The sequence below is a fragment of the Pteropus medius genome, unplaced genomic scaffold (genome assembly GCF_902729225.1).
Source record: "Pteropus medius unplaced genomic scaffold, Ma_sr-lr_union100, whole genome shotgun sequence".
Classification (NCBI taxonomy): Eukaryota; Metazoa; Chordata; class Mammalia; order Chiroptera; family Pteropodidae; genus Pteropus; species Pteropus medius.
Genome location: NW_024347852.1, coordinates 185893 through 208994, shown reverse-complemented (window position 1 = coordinate 208994; position 23102 = coordinate 185893). Strand labels below are relative to the sequence as shown.

The following is a 23102-nucleotide window of genomic DNA, read 5'->3' as shown; positions in this document are numbered from 1 at the left end:
GGGGCTCGGTTCTCTTTCAAGGAGACCCACGACTCCGCCAGCAATGTGAGGCCCCTGCGGGATGCCGGGGGTGTAGGGGCCGGGGCTGGACGTCGTGCAGGCAGGCCCCGCTTCTAGGGAGGCCCGTGAGCGCATGCAGCGTAGTCGTGGGCCGGAGCCCCACAGATGGAGGACGGAGGGAGGTTGGGGCCGCTTGGTAGAGGCTGTGCTGGACAGGAGCTGGACAGGAGCTTTTGGGTTTGGTCAGGTGGCGCCTGGACTTGTGCATTAGCAGAAAAGCCTCAGGGGGCAGGCACATGGGTCCCAAGGTCGAGATCAGCCAGGCATGGGAAGAGACAGCCGGCCCCTCCCACAGGGCAGGGGTGACACTTGGAGGGAGAGTTGTGGGTGGGGGTGGCACCCACGCCTCTGGCCCCGGCCCCCAGGTGTACAACGTGGAGCTGCACATCAAGAAGGTGATGCTGGGGGACCGTGGTGACTACCGCCTCGAGGTCAAGGCCAAGGACGTGTGCGACAGCTGCAGCTTCAACATCGATGTGGAAGGTACGCTGGCGGGCGTGCGGCCCAGGTGGTGGGTTTGGGGTGCGGGTAGATGTGGAGGTGAGGCAGGGTTGTGGATGAGGGAGTCCAGATTTAGGGGCCGGGGCATTCGGAACTGGGGAGACCATCCACAGACACCAGGTGTAGATTCTGGCGTCTAAACCTGGGCCGGGCCAGGTTTAGAGAATAAGGGTTTGTGGCTTTAGGGTGAGGGTGTCCAGGACTAACGAGAGGTCACGCAGATCTGGGGGCATACGCGTGGAGCCCTGAGGGTGTAGGGGCTCCGGGGGTCTGCAGTCCAGGATGCAAGGGCTTATCTTTGGAGGGCACAGGGAACGAGAACGCCCAGGCCCGGGTGGGGAGGAGTGTGGGCCGTGTGTGAGAGAGGCTAGGCCATGGAGGGAAGGGGGTGCCTGGCGGCCAGGGAGAGGAGTGAAAGCAGAGGGCGTCTGGGCCTAAAATTGAGGGTGTGCTTGCGGTCCAGGAGGTGAAAGGAAAGGCCGGGGGGAGGTGGCATGGATCTGGGGGGTGCTCCTGGTCTTAGATCGGGCCCCGCCTCCAGCCCAGCTTCCCTTCCCGGCTTGCCTCTCCCCAGCGCCCAGTCAGGACACCTCCGCGCAGAGTCTAGAAAGCTTCAGGCGATCGTAAGTGCCCCTGGGCCCTGGGCGACGGGCCGAGGGATCAGGCGAGGCGAGAAGTTGGGGATTCGGGGTGAGTCTGGGGTGAGAGGACCTCGGTGGAGTTCACGCCCCGTCTCAATGGCCGCAGGGGCGAAGGGAAGTCGGAAGACGCGGGCGAGCTGGATTTCAGCAGCCTATTGAAGAAGAGGTGAGCCCGCCGCGCCCGGCGAGGACAGGGGAGGACCGGCCCCAGGGGGCGAAGGACGGCGGGCGAGGCCCCACCGCCTCAGCTGCTCCCCTCCGCCGTCCATGGCTCCTCCGCCACCTCCCCCATCTACCCACTCCCCGCCCACCCCACCGTCCCCCACCCCATCTACCCTCTCCATCCCACCCCGTCCCCATCCTACCCACTCCCGCCCACCCCACCGTCCCCATCTACCCACTCCCGCTCACCCCACATGGCCCATCCGCCCACACCCACACAGCCGTCCGCCCGCCTCTAACCCTTCGTCCTCTTTCCCGTCCACTCAGGCTCCAGCTCACCCTCTCATTCACTTGTTCACCCAACCAAACATCCATCTATCCATTCGTCCACCCATCCACCCACCCGGCCAACCACCCACCGGCCTCATGCATCCAGCCAGCCAGCTACCTCTTTAGTTATCGACTAATCCATCTGTCTACCCACAAATCCAGCCACCTCTCCAGCACCTTGCCACCTGTCCGTTACCCACCTGCCATTGCACGCAGCCACCCAGTTCTGAACGAGGAAGGGATGGCATCCGATGCGGGGGTCAGAAGTACCCCTGCAGGGCCATGTGGGGAGTAGCCTGGAGGGGGAGACTGGACGGAGCCAGGAGGCCAGGGAGGAGCTGGGGCGATGGTTCAGGAGGGAGATAATAAAGGACGACAGGCCCAGAGAGCCAGTGACTCAGGCGGGTCACACAGCAAGTGGGTGGACGTGGCAGAGGGAGGCCCCGTGGTGGCCCAGCCTGCCCCCCACACTCTCAGGGAGGTGGTCGAGCAGGAGAAGAAAAAGAAGAAGGATGATGACGACCTAGGCATCCCCCCTGAGATCTGGGAGCTCCTGAAAGGCGCGAAGAAGAGCGAGTATGAGAGGATCGCCTTCCAGTACGGCATCACCGACCTCCGGGGCATGCTGAAGCGCCTCAAGAAGGCCAAGGTCGAGGTCAAGAAGAGTGAAGGTCAGTGCCGGTCTGTAGGAGCCCCGGCATCATGGGTATCCGCTGTTTGGACCCTGGACCTATCTTTCGGAGGTCCCAATTCGAAGAGTAACAGGGTCATGTTCTACAGGCCCTCCAGGTTCATAGGAGGCTTCTTGACCTTGACCTTGGAAAGCCCATGGTCTAGGGAGGGAGACTTGCCAGCTCTTGGGATGACCAGGGTGGTGAGAACCTCTGAGCTCCATCACCCCTCTATTTCTCCGTCTCTAGCCTTCACGAAGAAGCTGGATCCAGCCTACCAGGTGGACAAGGGCAATAAGATCAAGCTGACGGTGGAGATCAGTGACCCAGACCTGCCCCTCAAGTGGTTCAAGAATGGACAGGAGATCAAGCCCAGTAGCAAGTACGTATGTGGGGTCGTCTCCGAGCGGGGAGGATCTGGGGCCCAGAGAGAGCGCCCAGAAATGCTGGTGGTAACACGTAACCCAGGAAAGTCAGCCCCTTACCCACTCGGAAAAGCGTGAACGCCTCAGCAGAGAGAGAGACAAAGGCTACTCAGTCGAGAAAGAAACCCCAATGGCCAATATGCCGCGAGCACACATTCAGCCTTGCGGACGGCAATAATCAAAAGGCAAGTCAGGACGATGGTCTTTCTGCTCTCCACGTGGGCCAAGGATTTGCAAAATGATAAATCCGGTGCTGGAGAAGACACAAGAAAACAGTCCATCGATGCTGCCATCGCTAACTCTCCAGAAGGGCAGCATGTAGAAAAGCCTTTAGATGGTGCGATTCTGGGTGTTTATCGAGGGGATTCATCACGGTTATGCATATTGAGCTGCGAGGATGTTCACCAAAGTTGTTGCTATTTAGCAAAACGTGAGGAACAACCGAAACGTACCTTTCCGTGCTCAGGTTCTGTGCGGTCGCTAGAGAAGGCATCGTAAAATATCTAGAACAACTCGGGGAGTCGTTCGAGATGATTTTGTCAAGTGTAGATCCCGTTCCTGCTTCACAAAATGTTATCTACCTATGTATAGAGAAAAAGGTTGGAAAGACGCAGGCCAAAATGTTCGCAGAGGTTACCTCTGGTTGGCACAGTTATATAGATGGGTTCTTTTTAAATTATGTCGTCCTTGGCTGTGCTTTCCGAGTTTGCCATCATGAGCATATTGGATGAGATAAAAAGTTCTGTTAGTTAAAGTACAGGTCAGTTTGCTGAAACAGAGTCCCTAGCATGCATTAAGTTACTGAGAAGCTGTATTTCTAGCTGACCGAGGCAGGTTGGGCCAGCTCTCCTCTTAAGAGACATTTTGGGGACCCAGTTTCCATATTTTGGGCCGTACCATTGAGTGAAGTGTCGTCGTCTGCGTGATCGAAGCTGGGTCAGGGGCACACCTGTGTCTGGTGGACAGGCAGGAGGAAGGAGAGACGTCCAGAGCAAGCAGTTCAGAGTTAGACATGACCTAGTCACATCCACTCACATGCTATTGGCCCACGCTCAGAGGCGCAGCCATCCCAGCTGCAAAGGAGGCTGGGAAATGTAGTTCTCCCGTGCCCTGGGTTGAGGTGAGGTTTTCGCCTCAGGTACGTGTTTGAGAATGTCGGTAAGAAGCGAATCCTCACCATCAACAAGTGCACGATGGCGGATGACGCTGCTTATGAAGTCGCCGTGGCCAACGAGAAGTGTTTCACCGAGCTCTTTGTCAAAGGTGAGGCTGGGATTTTCGCCTGAGCCTGGGGATTGGGGTTGTGCAGGGGGGTCCTGAAAGTCCTGGCCTCCTCTCCCCACTGTGTCCCGCAGAACCTCCAGTCCTGATTGTGACACCTCTTGAGGACCAGCAGGTGTTTGTGGGCGACCGGGTAGAAATGGTAGTGGAGGTGTCGGAGGACGGTGCTCAGGTCATGTGGTGAGTGACCCGACCCCTGATCTCCACACCTGTGCCCATGGCTTCTTTGCATCGGCCGCCATCTTTATAGCCTCTCTTGGAGACTTTGAACCTTTACCCAGTAGTTACCAGGAGACTTCAGCCTTTCTCTGTAAATCCTCACCTTCACTTATGACCTCTAGAAATTCTAGAAGAACTGGCTTCTACCCACTCTACCCTCTTTGGGGTCCTTTTCCTGATTCCTGCTATTTCGGATTCATTAAATCATTTATTCATCCATTCAAGCAATCATCCATTCAGTGGTCTGCCCACTCCTCCATCCATCCATCCATCCATCCATCCATCCAAGCCATCCATCATCCATCCATCCATCCATCACCCGTCCACTCCTTATCCATCTGCCCATCCTTCATCCACCCTGGCGCACCTATTTACCCATCCATCAAGTATTTGTCGAGCACCTGTTGTGTGGTGTCACTCTCCTACACGCTGGGGATGTAATGGAGAGCAAGTACATCCACACGACAGCTGCCCTCGTGGAGTTTATGATCCGGTAAACTGTGGGGGTGCGTGTGTGTGAGGGGCAGAGACAGGGATTCGTCAGGTCATCACGTGGACACGTATGAAAGTTCCATTTTGACTAGTGTTTCAGAGGAGCGGTAAGTGATGCCGTAATCGCTTTTTCATAAAAAGAAGGGACTCGGGAGGTCGGGGAGGGCTTCCTGACGGAGGTGACAGTTGAGCTGAGACTTGAACGATGAGGAGGTGGAAGTGAAGTGGGAAGAGGAAGTGTCCGTGGAAGGGGAAGAAGCTCCGTCTACAGAGGCCACGATATTTGACATCTCTCCGTGACCCCAGGAACTTCCTCTATGCTCTGACCTCTGCCCATGACCTCTTTCTGTGTCCCCTGACCTCCAACCAGGACCTTGCGACATTTCCCTGTGGCCTGTGACCTCCTCCTCCTCTTTTTTTCCTCTCGACCCCCACCTGCGACCCATCCATTCAAGATGCCTCTGCCAACCTCGATCTCTCTCTGCTTCCGTGACGCCCCCTCTGGACTCCTGACCCCTGCTCGGGACTGTCTCCCTGGCTCCCGCTCACCCCCTGACATCCATGCCGGGGCTGTGCCGGCCCCTCACTTCCCGCTTCACGTCCCCTCTGCCCAGGTTGAAAGATGGCGTGGAGATGACGAGGGAGGATTCCTACAAGGCGCGGTACCGCTTCAAGAAGGACGGAAAGCGACACCTTCTCATCTTCTCGGAAGTGACCCTGGAGGACAGCGGCCGCTACCAGGTCATGACCAATGGCGGCCAGTCCGAAGCCGACCTCATCGTGGAAGGTACAGGGCAGGGCCTCTGGGTGGGGCGGGGCCCGCGTGGCACGCGCTTCTCTAGGCACTTATTTTTGTAAACCCCTGTGAGTCTGTAATTCTTTAAATATAAAAAGTAAAAAAAATAAAAAATAAAAAATCCAAGTCATTTATAGGCCAAATAAAGTATGGTATATCCATAGGTAGCCATAAAAAAAGGACAGTGTTTTAGTTTACCAACACGGAGGGATTTCCAGGATACAGTAAGTCCTCACTTAACATCACCGATACGTTCTTAAAACTGCGGCCACATGACGTACGACAAAGCCGGTTTTACCGGAGGCTAACTGATCTCAACGAGGATTCCGTTTCTGCGGCATCCGGTCGATGTTTTAACAAAACGACATCGAAAGAGATGTTATTCAAGGACCTGCGGTGTATTGTTAGGTGGAAAAGCAAATGTACTACTATTTGTGTGAGAGGAGGGACAAAGGAAGGAAGGAAGGAAGGAAGGAAGGAAGGAAGGAAGGAAGGAGAGGAAGGAAGGAAGGAAGGAGGGAGGACAGAGGGGGGAGGGAGGGAGGAGAGAAGGGAAATGGTCACACGCATCGACAGCTATGGGCTAGGTGGGTGACACCTTCAGAGAAGGGATCTAGACTGGAGGTAGGTGGCTGTCACATTTTCCTCCCTCTGTCTAAATCCTCTTATCGTATTTTTAAACCATGTAAACTCATTGTTTTACTGAAAAAAATAAAAAATTTAAAAATGGTAGGTCAGACCCCAGCTATCTGCCCAACGCCGTCCAGCGGCCCCCTCCTCACTCCGAGTCAACACAAAGTCCCCTCCGCGGTCCCCAGGACCCCTGATCTGGCCCCCGCTGCCCCGTCTAGCACGGCCGCCTCCCTCGTCCGCGCTGGCCTGCTGGCCGTTTCTCCAGCGGGAAGCCTGCAGTGCTCCTCAGGGCCTTTGCACATGCTGTTCCTACTCCGGTGGACTCCTGCATCCTCCCATGGACTCGTCCAGCCTCCCCCAGGCCTCTCGTCACACAGTAATGTGTTTCTCTGCTCAGTCCGTCTTCCAGCTAGAACATGAGCTCCACAAGGCCAGCGGTTATTTCTGGGTTCGCGGCTGTATCCCCAAGTGCCTGGAATAATCCTCGGCACAAACCGGATGCTCACAAAACATCTGTGGACCGGCTGGAGTCGTGACAGCGCCATCTCTCTCTCTCCGTGCCCAGAGAAACAGCTGGAGGTCCTGCAAGACATTGCAGATCTGACGGTGAAGGCCTCGGATCAGGCCGTGTTCAAGTGTGAGGTATCTGACGAGAAGGTGACGGGCAAGTGGTACAAGAACGGGGTCGAGGTGCGGCCCAGCAAGAGGATCACCATATCCCACATGGGGAGGTACGGAGGTGACGGTGCAGGTGGTTGGCAGACGGGGCGCGTGGGTCAGCTAGCTCTAGCTGCGTAACAACCATCCCCAGACTCAGTGGTTTTAAAGAACAAGGATTCATTGAATCATGAGTATGTGGGCTGGCGGGAAGTTGGCTGAGCTAGGATGGCCTTTCTTGTGCCTCTGTGGCCGGGGCTGGGAACAGTCCCCATGTCACTTCCGTCATATTTTATTGGGCAAAGGAAGTCACAGGCAGCAAGGTCTCTTTGCCAGCGGCATGGGTCTAGGGAGGGAAAAACCCGTGGCCGTATTTGCAAACCGTCTCCTACAGGGGGATCTGGGTAAGGGAATAGGGGCTGGAAGTCAACAGGTAGTACATGAACACCCTGCGACAAACGTCTGGTCATCTCTAGAATCCGAGGAGCCACCTTGATGGCCACGGAACGTGGTGTCCTTGTGGGTTTTCCTAACGATAGCTCTTGGCGAAGGTCGGCTTCCTCTGGGTTCCGTGTGAGGGGCCCTCCGTGCTGGTGGTGTCAGGGTACAGGACCGAACCCCAAAGCTCGAAGGGCGCTCATTACGTGAGCTTTCCAAGTGCTTTCCACTCCTGGCGTAGACCGTCGTCATTGCCTCTATTAGGAGTGAAGAAGCTGAGACACAGAGAGGTTAACTGACTTGCCCAAGGTCACACAGCAGCTAGTAAGGGGCAGGGCTGAGATGTGAACCCCGCATTCCAAAGCCCGGGATGTGGGCCTGTGGATGCGCCGAGGAGGCTGTTTCTCTGTGGTGGTCCCCAGGGTGACCAGCCTGACCGCTGCCCTATGTCCCCAAACCCTCAGGTTCCACAAGCTGGTGATCGATGACGTCCGTCCCGAGGATGAGGGAGACTACACGTTCGTGCCTGACGGCTACGCCCTGTCCCTCTCAGCCAAGCTCAACTTCCTGGGTGAGGGGGCCCCTTCGTTTTCCCCTGCCCTTCTGGACCCCAGGGCCCGGATGCCCCCTCAGGATGAAGCGTCCTTGACTATATTGTGGGGGACAGTGGGCCTCTGCCGACCGTGGGGGCAGTCAGATGAGGAGATGGGGGAGAGCACTGCCTGGCACTACAGCGTGACTGTGTGGGGACACGTGGGAGGAGAGGCGGTCACGGCCCTGAACCCGCCCCAGCACCCCAACACCCCAGTTCCCAGGGTGATGCCGGACACTCCCCTCTGCTCCTGGGCTGTGAGCAGGGGAGAAGGGGCCCGCTGCATTCACGCCTAACCATTTAGTCTTCTGTGTCCCCCAGAAATCAAGGTGGAGTACGTCCCCAAGCAAGGTAAGGGCCAGGGGCTACTGTGGTAACCAGGGCCCGGACCCCCAGGTCTGAGGGAGGAGTGGGGACTTTGGAGCCTGGATTCCTGGGTCTGAGGGAGGAGGGGCTGGGGGCCTAGGTCTAGGGGGGAGGGACCTGGACCCCTGGGTCTCTATGGCTGTTGGAACCCCGCTTCTCCAGGGACTCTCTATAGTAGACTGGGAGGGCTTAGCCACCCTGTTCCCAGGTCCCCAGCATCTATCCTCTGTCACCAGAGCCACCAAAGATACACCTGGACTGCTCAGGGAAGACTTCAGAGAATTCGATTCAGGTCGTGGCTGGAAACAAGCTGAGGCTGGACGTGGCCATCACAGGGGAGCCGCTTCCTGTTGCCACCTGGCTGAAGGGGGACGAGGTGCGGCGGGGCTTCCCCTGTGTCCTGTCCGTCCCTCCCGGCTCTGCTGGGTGACTTTTAGGCAGGTGGTTTCTCCCCTCTGAGCTTAAGTGTCATTGTAAAATAAGGATCGTGATACCTTCTTCAGAAGATTGTTTTGAAGGAGGAGAATATATTTGTCCATCACGTGGTATTGTCCGAATACATAGTGGGCGTTCCATTCATGTATCCATCCATCTGTCCATGCACCCATCATTCCATTCATCAGTTAATTAATTCATCTATCCATGCACTCATCCAGTAATTAATCGATTTGTCCATTTATCCACCGACCAGCACAGTTATCCATTCATCCATCCATCTGACAAATATGTTCACCTTGTATGTCCCGGGCCCTGGATCTTTTGTAAAAGTTACAGCCTCGGTCTTTATTCACGCCTCCGCTCAGCAAGCTGTGCGCTTCCCATAGAGCAGTGGGTTAGGGCGCCGCACACAAGATCTTGAGGATGAGCCCGTCTGGTGTTTAATTAAGGGCGATGTTTGGAGGGGGAGGAGGGCCGTGGGGAGGCTGGTGCAGGCCCAGCAGGTCCTCTCATGCTGTCCGTGGCCTTAAGCGTGCTGTGGTGATGGGGAGCCATTGGGAAATTTCTAGCAAGGCAGGTCTGGGCAAGGCACCCCGGTGGCCATGTGCAGGTGTTCTCGGCGACCGAGGGCAGGGTCCGCATCGAGCAGCGGGCGAACTGTAGCAGCTTTGTGATCGAGAGCGCAGAGCGGGCGGACGAGGGCCGCTACACCATCAAGGTCACCAACCCTGCTGGCGAGGATGTGGCCTCCATCTTCCTGCGGGTTGTGGGTGAGCAGAGGGAGCTGAAGGAGCTGAGCTTGGAGCTGAGCTTCGTGGGGGGGGTCCCTAAAGCCATGAGGGGCCCTCTAACTCTCCCACCTCCCCCCAAAGATGTTCCAGACCCCCCGGAGGCTGTCCGTGTCACCTCAGTTGGAGAGGATTGGGCCATTCTTGTCTGGGAGCCACCCAAGTATGATGGGGGACAACCAGTCACCGGTGAGTGCCAGAGTTCTCGTGACCTCTGACCTCTTGCACCCCGCATGTCTCTTTGACCTCCAAAAGTCCTTAACATCCTCAGCGACTCCCTCTGAGGCCTGGTTTCCATTTTGGACATTATGTTTATTCCTTAGCAACCTGGCCAATAGCCTGGGATTTCCTGTGACCGCCCGCCCCCTAGTTCATGACCTGTGACCCTGCTTGATCCCTGACCCATGACCTCTTACTGCTCTGTGACCTTGAGATCAACTCAGGATTCGGGGCTTCAGGCCTCTCTGGGCCATGTGATCTTTTGATATGATCCTCACTGCCCCAGCTGACCTGTGACCCCCTCCGTGCCCTCTCCGTGACCGCCTGCTCCTCTCTGCCTGGGGGGTGTCCAGGGTACCTCATGGAGCGGAAGAAAAAGGGCTCTCATCGCTGGATGAAGCTGAACTTCGAGGTCTTTCCGGAGACAACCTACGAGTGCACCAAGATGATCGAGGGCGTCCTGTACGAGATGCGGGTCTTCGCCGTCAATGCCATCGGGGTGTCCCAGCCCAGCGTCAACACCAAGCCCTTCATGCCTATCGGTGACGCCCCTCTGCACCCTTGCTAGCTACTGTCCACCTCTGACCCGCACCCTGCCCATCACCCGGGCCGTCGACCCTACAGAACTTGCTGACTCGTCCCCTCTCATCCAACAACCCAACCCTTAACCCCCGGCCTCACTCACCCTGCTGACCTCTTCCTGACCCAGTACACAAGCCACCAACCTCTGTGGTCCTAGACGCTGTGCTGTGGCCTGGATACCTCACTGACCTCTGACCTAGCAGACAAATACCAATCCCCGCCCTCGGAGACTTCATTATCCCTTGATACCTTATTTTACTGACCCTTGACACACATCCTTGCTCATTGACCTTTGGCCCACCATATTGATCCCTCTTCTGACTGGTGACTTCGACTCTGACCCCTCACCCTCCCTGCTGATCTTTGACCCCTCATTTACCCTCACCTCCCCTTTCCCTGGATCCTCACAGCACCCACGAGTGAACCCCAGCACTTGACAGTGGAGGACGTGACAGATACCACCACCACCCTCAAGTGGAGGCCCCCCAACAGGATCGGGGCAGGCGGCATCGATGGGTACCTGGTGGAGTACTGCCTGGAGGACTGTGAGTGACCCCGTCAGGTCTGGTGGCGGGGGGGTGGCTCACACAGACCCCAGTGAGTGTCCAGTCCAGGCAGGGGCCGAGCTCCAGTGCCGTGAGCTGCCCTGTGGTGTCTGCACTTAAAGTGACTCTCTGGGACAGACCGGGGCAAGCCAGGCCCCCCCGTGACTGGCTTTTCCTTTCTCCCTCCCTGTCTCCCTCCCCTAGACCCGTCCCCCACACAGCAATAGCTTCTCATCCATTCATCTAGCCTTCCATCCAAGTATTTATCTACTCGTTATGTTCCTTCTTCTTTCCCATCCATTGATCCATTTATCCATCTATCCATCCATCCTTCGTCGTCCGTCTGTCAGTCCATCCATCCACTCATTTGTCCATCCATCTTTCCTTCCTGTTTTCTTTCCTTCTTTTTCCCCTTGTGTTTCTCTCTCCCCTCCTTCCTTCCTTTTCCTAACGGTTTGGTCATCGTGGCGTTGAATCCTGAACAGTCTTCGCCGTTGGGTCATCGCCCGTCTGCCGCCCGTCGCCCCGTCAATCGCAGCCCCGTTCGCCCGTCTATTCATCCGTCCGTCCGCCGCCGTCGTCGTCCGTCCGCCCGGATCCGTCGGATCCGTCGCCCGTCAATCTTGCCCGTTCGCCCGTCCTGTTCGTCCGTCACCCGTCATGAAATCCGTCCGTCCGTCCGCCGTCCGTCAATCCGTCCGCCGTCGCCCGTCAATCCGCCCGTCCGCCCGATCTGTTCGTCCAGTCAAATCCGCCCGTCCGTCCGTTCGTCACGCCGTCCGCTTGCGATCCGTCCGCCGCCCAAATCCGCCGTTTCTTCCCGATCCGTCACTTATATCGTCCGCCCGTCTGCCAATCGCGATCCGTCAGATCCGTCCGCCCAGTCGTCGCCAGCCCGTCGTTCGTCTGCACTTCGCCCATCCCTTGCCGTCTGCCCATCCGTCCGCCGTTCGATCACTTCCCGTCAAATGTCCAGCGTTCTTCGATCGTTCGTCCATCCATCCGCCCATCAAAATCACTCATCCTTTTAATCCATCCATCCACCCATCCACCATCACTCTTGTCCACCCATCCACCCATCCACCCGCCCATCCACCCATCACCCATCCACCCACCCATCCATCCGCCATCCATCCGTCCATCCATCCATCCATCCATCCATCGTCCATCATCAATCTGTCATCCATCCATCCACCCATCCATCCATCTATCCATCCATCCACCCACCCATCTGAATTCCCACACACCCGTCCCCTACTGAGCAAACATGCATTGAGCACTGACTCCATGCCAGGCCCAGGCCACGGCTATGGGGAAATCTCCAACATGGACATCCCACCATGAAGACAGACGCGATCATCTTGACACCGTATCCCAGGCCTTAAAGTCAGACAGATGTGGGTCCCCATCCTGACCCTACACTTTCTAACTGTGTGACCTTGGGCAAGTCTCAGCCTCGGTCTCTTCATCTAAAGATGGTGGACAGCTCCCAGCTCTGGGCAGGGCACAGCGATGACTGCGTTCGGTAATGCACGTCCTTGATGGATGTTGGGACTCGGGGCGGCGTCTTCCTCTTTCTCTTCCCATTGTTCTTTACCCCATCTTTCCCCTTGGGGACCCCTCCGCGGTCTGTGTCATTGCCACCCCTGTGTTTTAGAACCTACTCTTGTTAGACTTCACCCTGTGGCTTGCGGGTCTGACCTGCATTGGTTCACCGACCACGGCAGTGAACCCAAGATGGAAAAGCACCTATAGCAGGGGCAGAAAGCCGAGGGCCTGTCTCCAAGCACGGCTCCCGGTTCCTTCCCCATTTCTCCTCAATATCCTCAGCTCTAACGGGGAGATGACACAGGGTGGCGGCGGGGACAATGAGCTAACACGTGTGCTGCCCGGGGAACCTGGTCACGGTCCTCGCTTAGCAAATGTGAGGGGCTGCAGCTGAAGGCGTGGAAGGGACCATAGGCCGCGGGCGGCGCGGAGGGGCTGCGGGCCGCGGGCGGGAGCCAGGGGAGGGCCCAGCACTGCCCCTCTCTCTCTCTCGCAGCTGAGGACTGGATCCCGGCCAACACGGAGCCCGTCGAGCGCTGCGGCTTCACGGTCAAGAACCTTCCCACGGGAGCGAGAATCATGTTCCGCGTGGTGGGGGTCAACATCGCGGGGCGCAGTGAGCCTGCCATCCTGGCGCAGCCGGTCACCATCCGGGAGATTGTCGGTGAGCGACCCCAGCCCCTGGCCCCGTTCCCCTGACGACCTCGTCCCTGTGTCCCCCCCCCCCCCGCGAATGTACCCCGCTTCCCCGCCTAGCGCTCAGCCCGCCCTGCGTTTGCGTCCCCAGAACAGCCCAAGATCCGCCTGCCGCGCCATCTGCGTCAGACCTACGTCCGCAAAGTAGGGGAGCCGATCAACCTCCTCATCCCCTTCCAGGTGCGCAGGCTGGGCCGGGGTCAGGGGTCAGGGGTCAGGGGTCAGCTGCTGCGAGCCAGACCCCACCGACCTGTGCTCCCCGGCCCCCTCCCCCGCCCCCAGGGCAAGCCCCGGCCCCAGGTGGTGTGGACGAAGGGCGGCGTGCCCGTGGACCCGTCACGCGTGAACCTGCGCACCAGCGACACGGACACCGTGTTCTTCGTGCGGCAGGCGGCCCGCTCCGACTCGGGCGAGTACGAGCTGTGCGTGCAGATCGAGAACATGAAGGACACCGCCACCATCTGCATCTGCGTTGTGGGTGCGCCGCGGGGCGGGGCGGCCACGGGGCCCTGAGGGGCAGGGGAGGGGAGTGAAGAGCCTGAATGGCGTAACGCCCACCCCCGCTTCAGAAAAGGCAGGGCCACCGGTGAACGTGACCGTGAAGGAGGTGTGGGGCACCAATGCGCTGGTGGAGTGGCAGCCCCCCAAGGATGACGGCAACAGTGAGGTCACGGGGTATCTCATCCAGAAAGCTGACAAGAAAACCATGGTGAGGGACCAGAGGGGCCTGGGGCTGCGGGGGATCAGCTGGGGTGCGGGACAGCGGGCCGACAACAGGGCAGGAGCTGCTGTCCATATGTCCCAGCTGGGGAAATCGAGGCACCGAGAGACTGGGAGAACGGGCTGGGGCTGGGAGGGAAGGCTTCCCACTGATATTTGGGGCGTGATGGCTTTTCTTTCTCTTATTCACATCATTAAGCATTAACCCTTTTAAAGTGGCATTTAGTACGTTTCCTGCATTGCTAACCCTCCCACCTAGTCCCAAGATTCCTTCCCCTACAAAGAAACACCGTAGCCATTACGCAGTGACCCCCATTCACTCCCACTCGGTCCCCCGCAACCACCCACCTGCTCTCTCTCTGCGGATTTGCCTGTCGTGGGCGTGTCCTGTGGACACAATGACACAACATGTAGCCTTTGTGCCTGGCTTCCGCTCCGCCTCCCCTTTTCTAGGTATGGGGGCTACATTGTAGCAGGTGTCAGTGCCTCCTCCCTTTTCATGGCTGAGTAATGTTCCACGGCTTGCGCCTCCCACATTCTGGGGCTCCCTTCACCCACCGATAGGCGCTTGGGTCGTCCCACCTTCCGGCCTCTGCCGACAGTGCTGCTGGGAACGGCGTAATGGTTTTCTTAGCTCCGCGCGCACTCGGGCGTGCTTTCCTCGCCCCCTTGGGGTCTTGCGTCTGGCCCCTGACGCTCCCGGCCCTTCCCGTCCCGCTAGGAGTGGTTCACCGTCTACGAGCGCAGTCGCCACACCCACTGCACCGTGGCCGATCTCATCGTGGGCAACGAGTACTATTTCCGCGTTTTCAGCGAGAACGTCTGTGGGCTCAGCGAGTCCCCTGGTGTCTCCAAGACCACCGCCCGGATCCTCAAGTCAGGTACCGCCACCCCCCTGAGCAGGGGCCGGGCCCCTTCTGAGGCTGGGATCTGACTGTGACCCCTCTGCACACACCCCCCCCCACGCCCCTGCAGACTCCAAGCCGATGGCTCCTGGTGACGGAGAGGTGGGGAGGGGTGCGGGGGGGACGAGCCAGGTGGGTTGCCTCATAGACGCGCCTCCCCTCCCCCAGGTATCAGCATGAAACCGTTTGAGTACAAGCAGCACGACTTCCGGACACCCCCCAAGTTCCTGACGCCGCTGCTGGACCGGGTAGTGGTGGCTGGTTACAATGCCGCCCTCAATTGTGCCGTCAGAGGCGACCCAAAGGTGCGTGCGTGCATGTGTGCGTGATCCCGGAGGGGGTCCCCGCCCGGACAGAGCCCCCGCTCCTCCCTGGCGCCCTTCCCTCTCCTCTGTCCGTGGGGTCTGCTCACTTCTCACCTGTCTCCCCGCCTCCTCCGACTGGAGCCCCAGTCCAGAGCCTCGCACTTGACATCCCCCCAGAATGGAGTCCCCCAGGACCCACCGTGTCTCCCCATCGCACCCGGTTTCCAGTCGCCATCTGGGAACGTGGACACTTGCGCCTCACCTAGACCAGGGGCTGGCAAACCACAGCCAGTGGGCCAAATCCATGCCGCTGGTTTCTTTAAATAAAGCTTTATTGGAACACGACCCCGCACACTTGCTTGCATAGCGTCCGTGGCTGCAGAGACCACAGGGCCCACGGGGGCGAACACATTGACTACGTGGCCCTCGACACACAAACTTGGCCGCCTTCTGGCCTAATGTGCAACGTTTCAGCCAGGGGCCCTGGAGGCACAGCTGATTCATCTGCTCACGCCCTCCACCGCCATCTGTCTGCTTCATTCACTGACTCCTCCACGCATTCACTCACCTCCCAGTCCATCCATTTACTCAGTTCATTCATTCGCTGCTGCATTTGCTTGTTTACATCATTCATTCATCATTCGCTTCATTTATTTTTTTCCCTGCTTCGATGTGCTCATGAGTCAGAGGAGAGTTGCTCCTGGATGCTGGGGGACACCGGCACTCATTCAAAGTCACACAAATGACTATAAAGTTATAAAGGGCGGCAAGCGTGCCAGAGCAGCACGGGCGGTCACGAGTGTAAAGCGGGCCTTCGGGACCCGGTCCAGGGAATGACGTGCGAGCTGAGACCTGAGACGGGCAGGAGCTGGTCAGGGGACAGGAGGAGAGAGGGCAGACGGTGCCGAAGTCCCGAGGCGGGAGCCTGTCTGGCTTGTGTGAAGAACAGTGAGGTGGCCGGTGCGGCTGCGGGGGATGAGGGGGTGGGCGGTGAGGGCAGAGGGTCAGTGGGACCCATCACTGCAAGGAGGGAGCTCTCGCTCTTACAGGAGGAGAGACCGAGGGTCAGAGAAGCAACCAGTCCAAGGTCACCCGGCCGCATTAAGGAGGTGGCACGGCCAATAGAATAGAATCCGGATCTTCCTCCCAAGGCCCGTTTGACGTGAGCCAGGGGACGCTCCTAAGCTGACCTCCTCTCCCGCCCCCCTGCACAGCCAAAGGTGGTCTGGATGAAGAACAAGATGGAGATCCGCGAAGACCCCAAATTCCTGATGACCAACTTCCAGGGGGTCCTGACGCTGAGCATCCGCCGACCATCGCCCTTTGACTCGGGGACCTACTCCTGCCTGGCCGTCAATGAGCTGGGCGAGGCACTGGCCGAGTGCAAGCTGGACGTCCGAGGTGAGCTGGCGGCCCCTCTGCCTAGCCACCTGCGCCCATGCCCTTCACGAAGCTAACCAGAGGCCCCGTGCTGCGCGGAGCTGAGCGCACAGCCATCACCCGTCAGCCTAGGCCCTCGGGGGGGGTGGGGTGGACACCTGGGCCAGATCCCGGAGGAGCGGCGCAGGGGCACAGCTGGAGTGAGGGCAGCACAGGGCATCGGAGGGGTGGGGTGGAGCAGTGCCGGCCCCAGTCTGGGCGGCTGTCCAAGGTTTTCCAAAGGATTCGAAGGACAAAGAAGAAATGAATGGGGATCGTTTAGCAAACGGTTACCAGGGCCTCGGGTGGGGAGACTGTGGACGGGGCGTCCAAACGAAAATGGGTAGGGGCAGGACAGGGCTGCCTGTGGGGGCCCCGAAAAACGCCTCCCTCTGCAGCCCGCCCCCGAGCACTGTTCCTCCTGGCCAGGCCTCGCTCCGCCCCACGGTCCCAGCCCCAGCCTCATGTGACCTCTTCTTCCTGAATGGTCCCGGCCCCTCCCCACCTCCGTCTCTCTCCCCACACAGGGCCCTGGGGGGGCTCTATCCATCCAGGGTGGACCCGGCCTCCCCAGGCTCCCCAGCAGCCCTGGATCCCCTCAGCCGTGGTCACTGGGTCACTGTCCTGTGGCTGGCAGCCCCACCCACCTCCTGCTCCACATGCTCATTTTGCCCCATACTGTTCCAGCCACATCGAGCTCTTGGCAGTTGGACAAACTGGCCACGTGTCCTCCTGTCCCTGGGACTTTGCACAAGCTGTTCCATCTGGAACACTCATCCACGCCTCTCCCACCTCAGGCTCCTGTCCATCAAATATCCGCCAGTCAAGGCTCTGTGGGGAGGCCACTAGTCAAGTCCCTCAGAGGTGGCTTCCAGAATCCGTCCCACACTGTGACTTCCCTGTCCCTGACAGCCCAGCGGGACAGACCCTTACCGGGGGCTCAGGGAGACCGCTCACTCTCCAAGCCTTCGCGGCCGTCATCCTCCCAGGCTGACCCGATTTCTCATGTCCTGTCCTCTGTCCGCTGTCGAATCAGCTCAGAAATATCCCCACTTCAGGATTCTGGTGACCGCTTGTCGCCGGCAGCGGCTCAGAAGTCCCTCATCAGAACGCCCCAGACTGGGGTTCAGGAGCAGCGCGGTGTTGGGGCGCCGCCCCGCAGACGAGGGCGGGGAGCGGGGAGGAAAAGGGGACACAGCTCCCCCTGCTGGCGACGGGGCCCGAGGCGGAGGGGCCTGGCCGGGCACAGGCACTGGGGAAGGCCCGGGACCGCGGTCCCCCTCACCCACCCTTTTCTCATCTCCCCCACAGTGCCGAACTGAGACGCTCTCCGCTGCCCAGAGAATCGGGGGCCCCGCCCCCCGAACAGTTTTTTTTTTTCCGGAATTATCACTGAGATGATAGTCTTGTCTGCAGTCCTGTGTCTGTCCTTGAACCTGTAGCTCCGCCTTCCTCCTCCGCAGGGGGGTTAGTCACCCGGAGACGGGTAGGGGCACAGCCAGGTTGCTGTGGCGACCAACCCCCACCTGGCAGCTTCCTGGTGGACACAGAGCACGCTGAGGGCTCCGCCTTCAGTGAGGCGGCTGTGTTGCCATGGCAACTATAGGCCGCAGAGGGGAACCCAAGAGGGAGGGAGGTCCCGCCCCCAGACTCACTACCCGGAGTGGGGAAGGGGCAGACCCGCAGCCGCCGTGGCCGGGATGGAGTGGGGGGCGCGGGTCTCCGCGTGGCCCCAAGGGGCGGGACCCCATGCACCGAAGGGCACGCTGCGGCGGCCACACCGTGTCGCCAGGCGGCCGGCGCTCGGGACCTGGCGAGGGGTTCTTAGCGGCCGACCTTTATTAACTTTAATAATCCATCTGTCTGGCCCTGAAGTAGGGAACTTAGATCTCTGGCGCGCTGGCGACCTCGAGGGTGCTGGGGCAGTCACAGTCCCCAGAGTTCAGAGGCCAACGGGTCCAGTCTGGCTTCCGTGGCTTGAAGCTGGGTGCGAGAGCGCGTTTGCGTCAGTGGCCTCGACTGGACTGCGCGTGTGGCTGAGGTTTGGGGGTGTGGTGTGGGGACGGGACAAAGAGGCCCCCCCAGGGGCCAGTGCCCCGCCTGTCCCCAGGCCTGGGTGACCCCGCCCTCTCCAGCCCCCATGTGGAGAGGGGGGCCCGGTCAGGGACTCTAGGGCTCAGCTGGCACACCAGGGCCCTGCAGACCCGGTGTTTCGAGGTCCTGCCGTCCTCCACACACGGCCTTCATAACCCTCAGGCTCAGGAGTCGGGTCCCCGGGTCCCCGGTCACCTCCACTCAGACCCAGGCGTCCAGGGGCCCCCCGCTCCTCCCGCAGACCAGGAGCCGCACCAGCCCCCACCCCGGACTTGCCGCCCTCCGGCCCCCTCACCTCCCGCCCCTCGGCCGGGTCCTCGTCCTCGTCCTCGTCCTCGTCGCCCTCCTCCCAGTCTTCCAGCGCCGAGTACTCCTGCGTGAAGGGCACGGCTCCCTCGGCCGAGTGGAAGCGCAGGCGGTAGAGCAGCCGCACCCACTGGCCGAACTCGCGGTCACGGGTCTCCGGCGGGGCCCGCAGCTGCAGGTAGAAGGCGCGGCCGGTGCGGAACTTGACCTTGAGCTGCCAGCGGCTTTCGTTGTGGACAAAGAGCTGGATGAACTGCAAGGGGAACAGCCTGGGCGGGCGGGAGGCGGCCTCCGGGTCCCCCCCCCCCCGCCAGGCTCCGCCAGCCCTCCCGGGCCGCCCCCCTCTGCCAGGAAGGGGTCCTTTCTCACTTTCGCCGCCTCCGGACTCTTATCCATCTACCCGCAACTGCCATCCACAGGGCGCACTGTGTCCCCCGCTTATCCTCTCTCCTAACCCCCAGACTCGGACAGGCAGCCGCTCCTGTCCAGTGCTAATAGTATCCATTTGGAGCTTCCTCTGTCACCCTCATCCAGTCCTGCCACCAAAGGCCGTCGCCTCTGCCATTAAAATGTATCCACAATCCGACGTCTTCTAACTCCCCGCACCGTCCACCCGGGTCCAGCCACCCCCGTTTCCCTTCGGGGCCCCGGTCTGTTCCCTACGTGGGCGCCAGGGGGCGCCGGTCAGTAACAGCGAGGACCTCCCCGGGCCTCCGGGCCTTGGGGCCTCCGAGCCTGCGGGGTCAGCGCTTTGTTCCTTCTCTGCCCTCGCCGCGCGCTTCCTACCCCCGCTCCCCGGGCTCCAGCCACACCGGCCTCCTCGCTGCTCTTTAAACCTGCCGGGCGGGTCCTACTTCAGGACCTTTGCACAGGCTGTGCCCTCTGCCTGAAATCCACCGCCACAGCTCGGCTCCTTCATCTCTCACTCTCTTTCTCAAGAGGCATCTTCCGGTGTGTGTGTGTTGGGGGGGCGGGTTGTTTACCGCCCTTGGCCTATCTGCAACCTCGTCCACGCTTGCAGACCTCCCCGTGACCTCCAGATGTCTCCATAGACCTTTTACCCCATCGGACAAATGACCATTTACTGTGTCTGCCTTCCCAGTAGAAGGTGGGCTCGAGGGCAGAGATTTTGGCCCGATTTTGTTCACTGTTGCTCCCCCAGTATCCAGACTGACACACAGTAGGTGCTCAACAGATGCTTGTTGGGTATTTGAATAAATAAATTGCTCAGGCCCCCAGCCTGATTCAAGGTCCAACAAGGCAGAGGAGGAAGCCATCCAGAGAGGGTGGGTAACCTGCCCCAGATCACAGTGGGATTTGAACCCAAGTCGTCCGTGTTCCTAACCACAGCACTGGGGTGCCACCTACCCTCTTCCCGCCCAGCAATTCTACCTCTAGGAATCGATCTTAGATACTCTCACATTCGTGCACGTGGGTAGCCCCCGGCCGCTGCACCCCAAGGCCCCCGACGCAACCTCAGCGTCCCTCAGTGCAGCATTCCACCTGCTGCGGTCCCGAAACGGAAGCATTAACAGCTGACGCTTACAGAGCACGTGCTCTGTGCCGGGCGCTGTTCCAAGCGCTTTACACGCATTTTCTCAGTTTACCCGCCTGCAGTCTGGAGGTGTGCTCTTTCTCCTCCCCATGTCCCAGATTAGGAAACTGAGGCACAGACCAGTAGGGAACTCGGCCAAAGCCAGTGAAGAGGAGAAGCCAGGGTTTGAACCCAGGCCGTCTGGCGTCAGACAGTCATTCTGGGATGTTCCCCACTGCGCTGTACCAGCAAGAGGGCAGATGCAAGCTTGGTGTCCCAGGGGACAGAGCTAGTTCAGTCGTGTATGTCCAAAAGAGGACCCGGTGGCTGTCCTCACGTTGCTATGAAGTGAATATTGACGGCATGTTGAGGGAGTGAGCGGAGGAAAGGGAGCATAGGGCATGTGCCTGCTGCTGTTTTTAAAGGGCCAAGAGACATCAGTTGCCCATCGGAGATGAGCTAGTTAGGAGGGAGAGGCCGGGTGAGTCTTGAGGCCGAGTTTGCAGAGCAAGCTCCATGGTTTTACCTGCATGGCATGTTTGGGGGGGAGGAGGGTGCTGAAGGAGACTGAGGGTCAAAGCCCGCCTCAGCACCATCCTGAGTCCTTCCAGCTGCAAGCTGTGACTCAGTGAGCTGTGAGATCAGCTGGTGGGATACTCTTAGCACTGGAAAGAAAAGGAATATGGCAGACGGGAAAATGTCCAGCGCAGCACAGGGCGTCCAAATGCCGCTCTGTGAAATGTTTTAAATTTATAGAGGGGGTAAGTAAAGGCTGTAAGTAGCCTTCAGTTAGCTCCTGTCAGAGTCAGATTCTGCCACTTCACTTACAAAAAGATCTTGGTGAATCTCAGAACTGCAAAGGATTGTGGCTGTGAGTGTGTGTGTGTGGGGGGGACAATGTAAGTTAGCCCTTCTTCCTCCCCCCCGCCCTTAACTGTGAGATGCAGTCAAAAAAGTGAAGTCCACCGGCAGAATGTCTCTGTAAAGATACTCAACTCGTGTAAATATTTTGGTATTTGCAGCTGGAGTTGGAGACAGGAGCCTAGGACGGGAGAAAAGTGTATTTTATGCCGTGTGTGTTTTGTACCTTGGAGTGAGACTTGCATTACTTTCTCTGCGAAAGCGTGAAGACCTGAGGGGCAGTGTGTAGTGTGGCACAGGGGCTGGAGAATCGAGAGGTCTCTGTCAGGGGAGCCTGAGGCTCTGATCCCGGCCCGCGCCTGACCCCCCGTGAGACCCTGGGCAAGCGGCGGCTGCTCCCCAATCTGGGTCTCAGTTTACCTCTTTGGAGGATGGCGCTAAGGGGACCCACCATATGAGAGTATGATGTCAGAGACGAGATGATGTGCATGCGGGGGACGCCTAGCATGCAGCACTCTCTGCATAAAAGGTCATTCTCTTGACCCCTGCCAGGATGTGGCCGAGGACTAAACCCCTCATGACTATTTACCCCTGATTTCTAGCCTCTGTGAAATGCCCTGTCCTCATTCTCCCGGGTGGCCAGCAGCACAGAGAGGGCTGGTAGCCATCCAAAGCACCCGGCCCTGGTGGTCATATGGGTGAGAGGCGGCGCTTCAAGGGGCCCAGGATGCCCAGGGAGAAGGAGCAGGTCTAGGCTGGGGTGGGGGCAGTCACCCAAAGAGCTGTAGGTGTCCATTCTCCTTGGCGGGGCCTGCCAGCAGCAAAAGGTCTGGGAGTTCCAGGGCCGGACTGGAGGCTGCCACTCCCATGGTGACCTTGTTGGCGACTTCTCCTAACCGGGTCACCTGGGGTCCAGGAGTGGGGGGAAGGGTTAGAAGCTGGATAGATGGTGGTGGGGGGGGCAGGATTGGGGAGGGATCAGAAGTCACTAATCTTGGTAGGATTGAGGGTCAGGCCCAAGTGAATTAAACACCAAGTCAGGGGTCTGAGATCCTGGGGTCAAAGGTCAAGGTGCATACAGGTAAGTCAGGGAAACTCAACCAAGGGAATCAGAGGCCAGGTTTCATAGAGAAGCTAAAGGTCTGGAAGTTCAGGAGTTTGGGGGGTGAGGTATCGGTCAGGAATCCTAGAGATGGACGATATGGGGGAGTGATCAGAGGTGGAGAGAGCAGGGGTTCCCCAAGCCAGGAGGTCGGGGCTCAGGCCCGGGCTCCAGCTCAGGGTGTCCTGGGGCGCCACACCTGGACGAAGTTGCTCTCAAAGATGGAGAAGTCTCGCAGCTGGTCGAACTCGCCGCTCAGAAGGTGGCGTTGGAGCCGTCCAGGCCGGCCCGTGGGACAGGCTGGAACCAGGGCGCGTTCTAGGGGATCGAAGTTCGGGGGTCTATTTCAGGAGGCTGGGCCGGGAATTCCCCCCCACCCCAGCCCGCCGGTAGGGCTCGGGACAGCCCCACGCTGAGGGTGGGGGTTTACCGGCTATGGATCTCCGCATCTCCGGCCCCGTCCCTCACCTGGTCCAACCCCTCCAGGCCTGGTTCCGCTTCTCACCTGACATCCCACCTGGTCCCGCCCCACCTGCTCCAACGAGGGCCGGCTTAGCCTCCTGCCCCCGCCTCATCGCGACGCCCCGCCCCTTGGGAGGAGCGGAGGGAGGTGCCGGGGGAAGAAACCGGTGGGCGGGGCCGAGGTCTGTGTGACGCCACAACGCGGCGGGCCGGGAGACGCCCGTGATAGTGACGTCACGGAGGGGCGGTGCCCAGAGGGAAGGCGGTGGCCGGGCGGACGTCGGGCCCCAGAGGCGGGCGGGCGTTGCTGCGCA

General features: G+C 59.4%; 2 protein-coding genes across 4 annotated transcripts; one reads left to right on the top strand and one right to left on the bottom strand.

The window, feature by feature from the left end:
- On the top strand, nucleotides 1-16498 carry MYBPC2 (myosin binding protein C2; the record flags this gene model as incomplete). Its single annotated transcript, XM_039878708.1, has 24 exons — nucleotides 1-45; nucleotides 426-543; nucleotides 1136-1184; nucleotides 1309-1368; nucleotides 2172-2365; nucleotides 2615-2747; nucleotides 3929-4053; nucleotides 4146-4251; nucleotides 5397-5569; nucleotides 6777-6942; nucleotides 7771-7877; nucleotides 8220-8249; nucleotides 8501-8640; nucleotides 9313-9472; nucleotides 9575-9679; nucleotides 10063-10251; nucleotides 10702-10836; nucleotides 12881-13048; nucleotides 13172-13260; nucleotides 13363-13558; nucleotides 13650-13789; nucleotides 14522-14681; nucleotides 14874-15010; nucleotides 16225-16498. Coding segments are annotated over 24 exons (3168 nt in total), but the record flags the coding sequence as incomplete, so codon positions are not given.
- GARIN5A (golgi associated RAB2 interactor 5A) lies at nucleotides 10001-23058 on the bottom strand. Of its 3 annotated transcripts, none has more exons than XM_039878572.1 (6): nucleotides 22832-23046; nucleotides 22526-22644; nucleotides 21999-22129; nucleotides 18819-19098; nucleotides 18266-18412; nucleotides 10001-10138 (listed from the first exon to the last, which is right to left on the bottom strand). In XM_039878572.1, the coding sequence occupies exons 1-5, from the start codon at nucleotides 22899-22901 to the stop codon at nucleotides 18356-18358; spliced, it is 657 nt and encodes a 218-aa protein (XP_039734506.1). In that variant the 5' UTR covers nucleotides 22902-23046; the 3' UTR covers nucleotides 10001-10138; nucleotides 18266-18355. The 3 variants fall into 3 exon arrangements, with proteins under 3 accessions (XP_039734506.1, XP_039734504.1, XP_039734503.1); XM_039878570.1 differs by lacking the exon at nucleotides 10001-10138 and adding an exon at nucleotides 15325-17966 and having other exon boundaries at nucleotides 22526-22667; nucleotides 22795-23051; XM_039878569.1 differs by lacking the exons at nucleotides 10001-10138; nucleotides 18266-18412 and adding an exon at nucleotides 15325-17966 and having other exon boundaries at nucleotides 22526-22667; nucleotides 22795-23058.
- Nucleotides 23059-23102: the final 44 nt, after the last annotated feature.

Excerpts from the sequence above, each read along its gene's own strand:
- GARIN5A (XM_039878569.1), bottom strand. The coding sequence starts at position 22,901 with ATGAGGCGGGGGCAGGAGGCTAAGCCGGCCCTCGTTGGAGCAGGTGGG. Across the intron at positions 22,130-22,525 it reads TTGAGAGCAACTTCGTCCAG|GTGACCCGGTTAGGAGAAGT; the intron begins GTGTGGCGCCCC and ends CCTGGACCCCAG. Across the intron at positions 17,967-18,818 it reads ACCCGGCCGAGGGGCGGGAG|GAAGCTGCCAGGTGGGGGTT; the intron begins GTGAGGGGGCCG and ends TGTGTCCACCAG.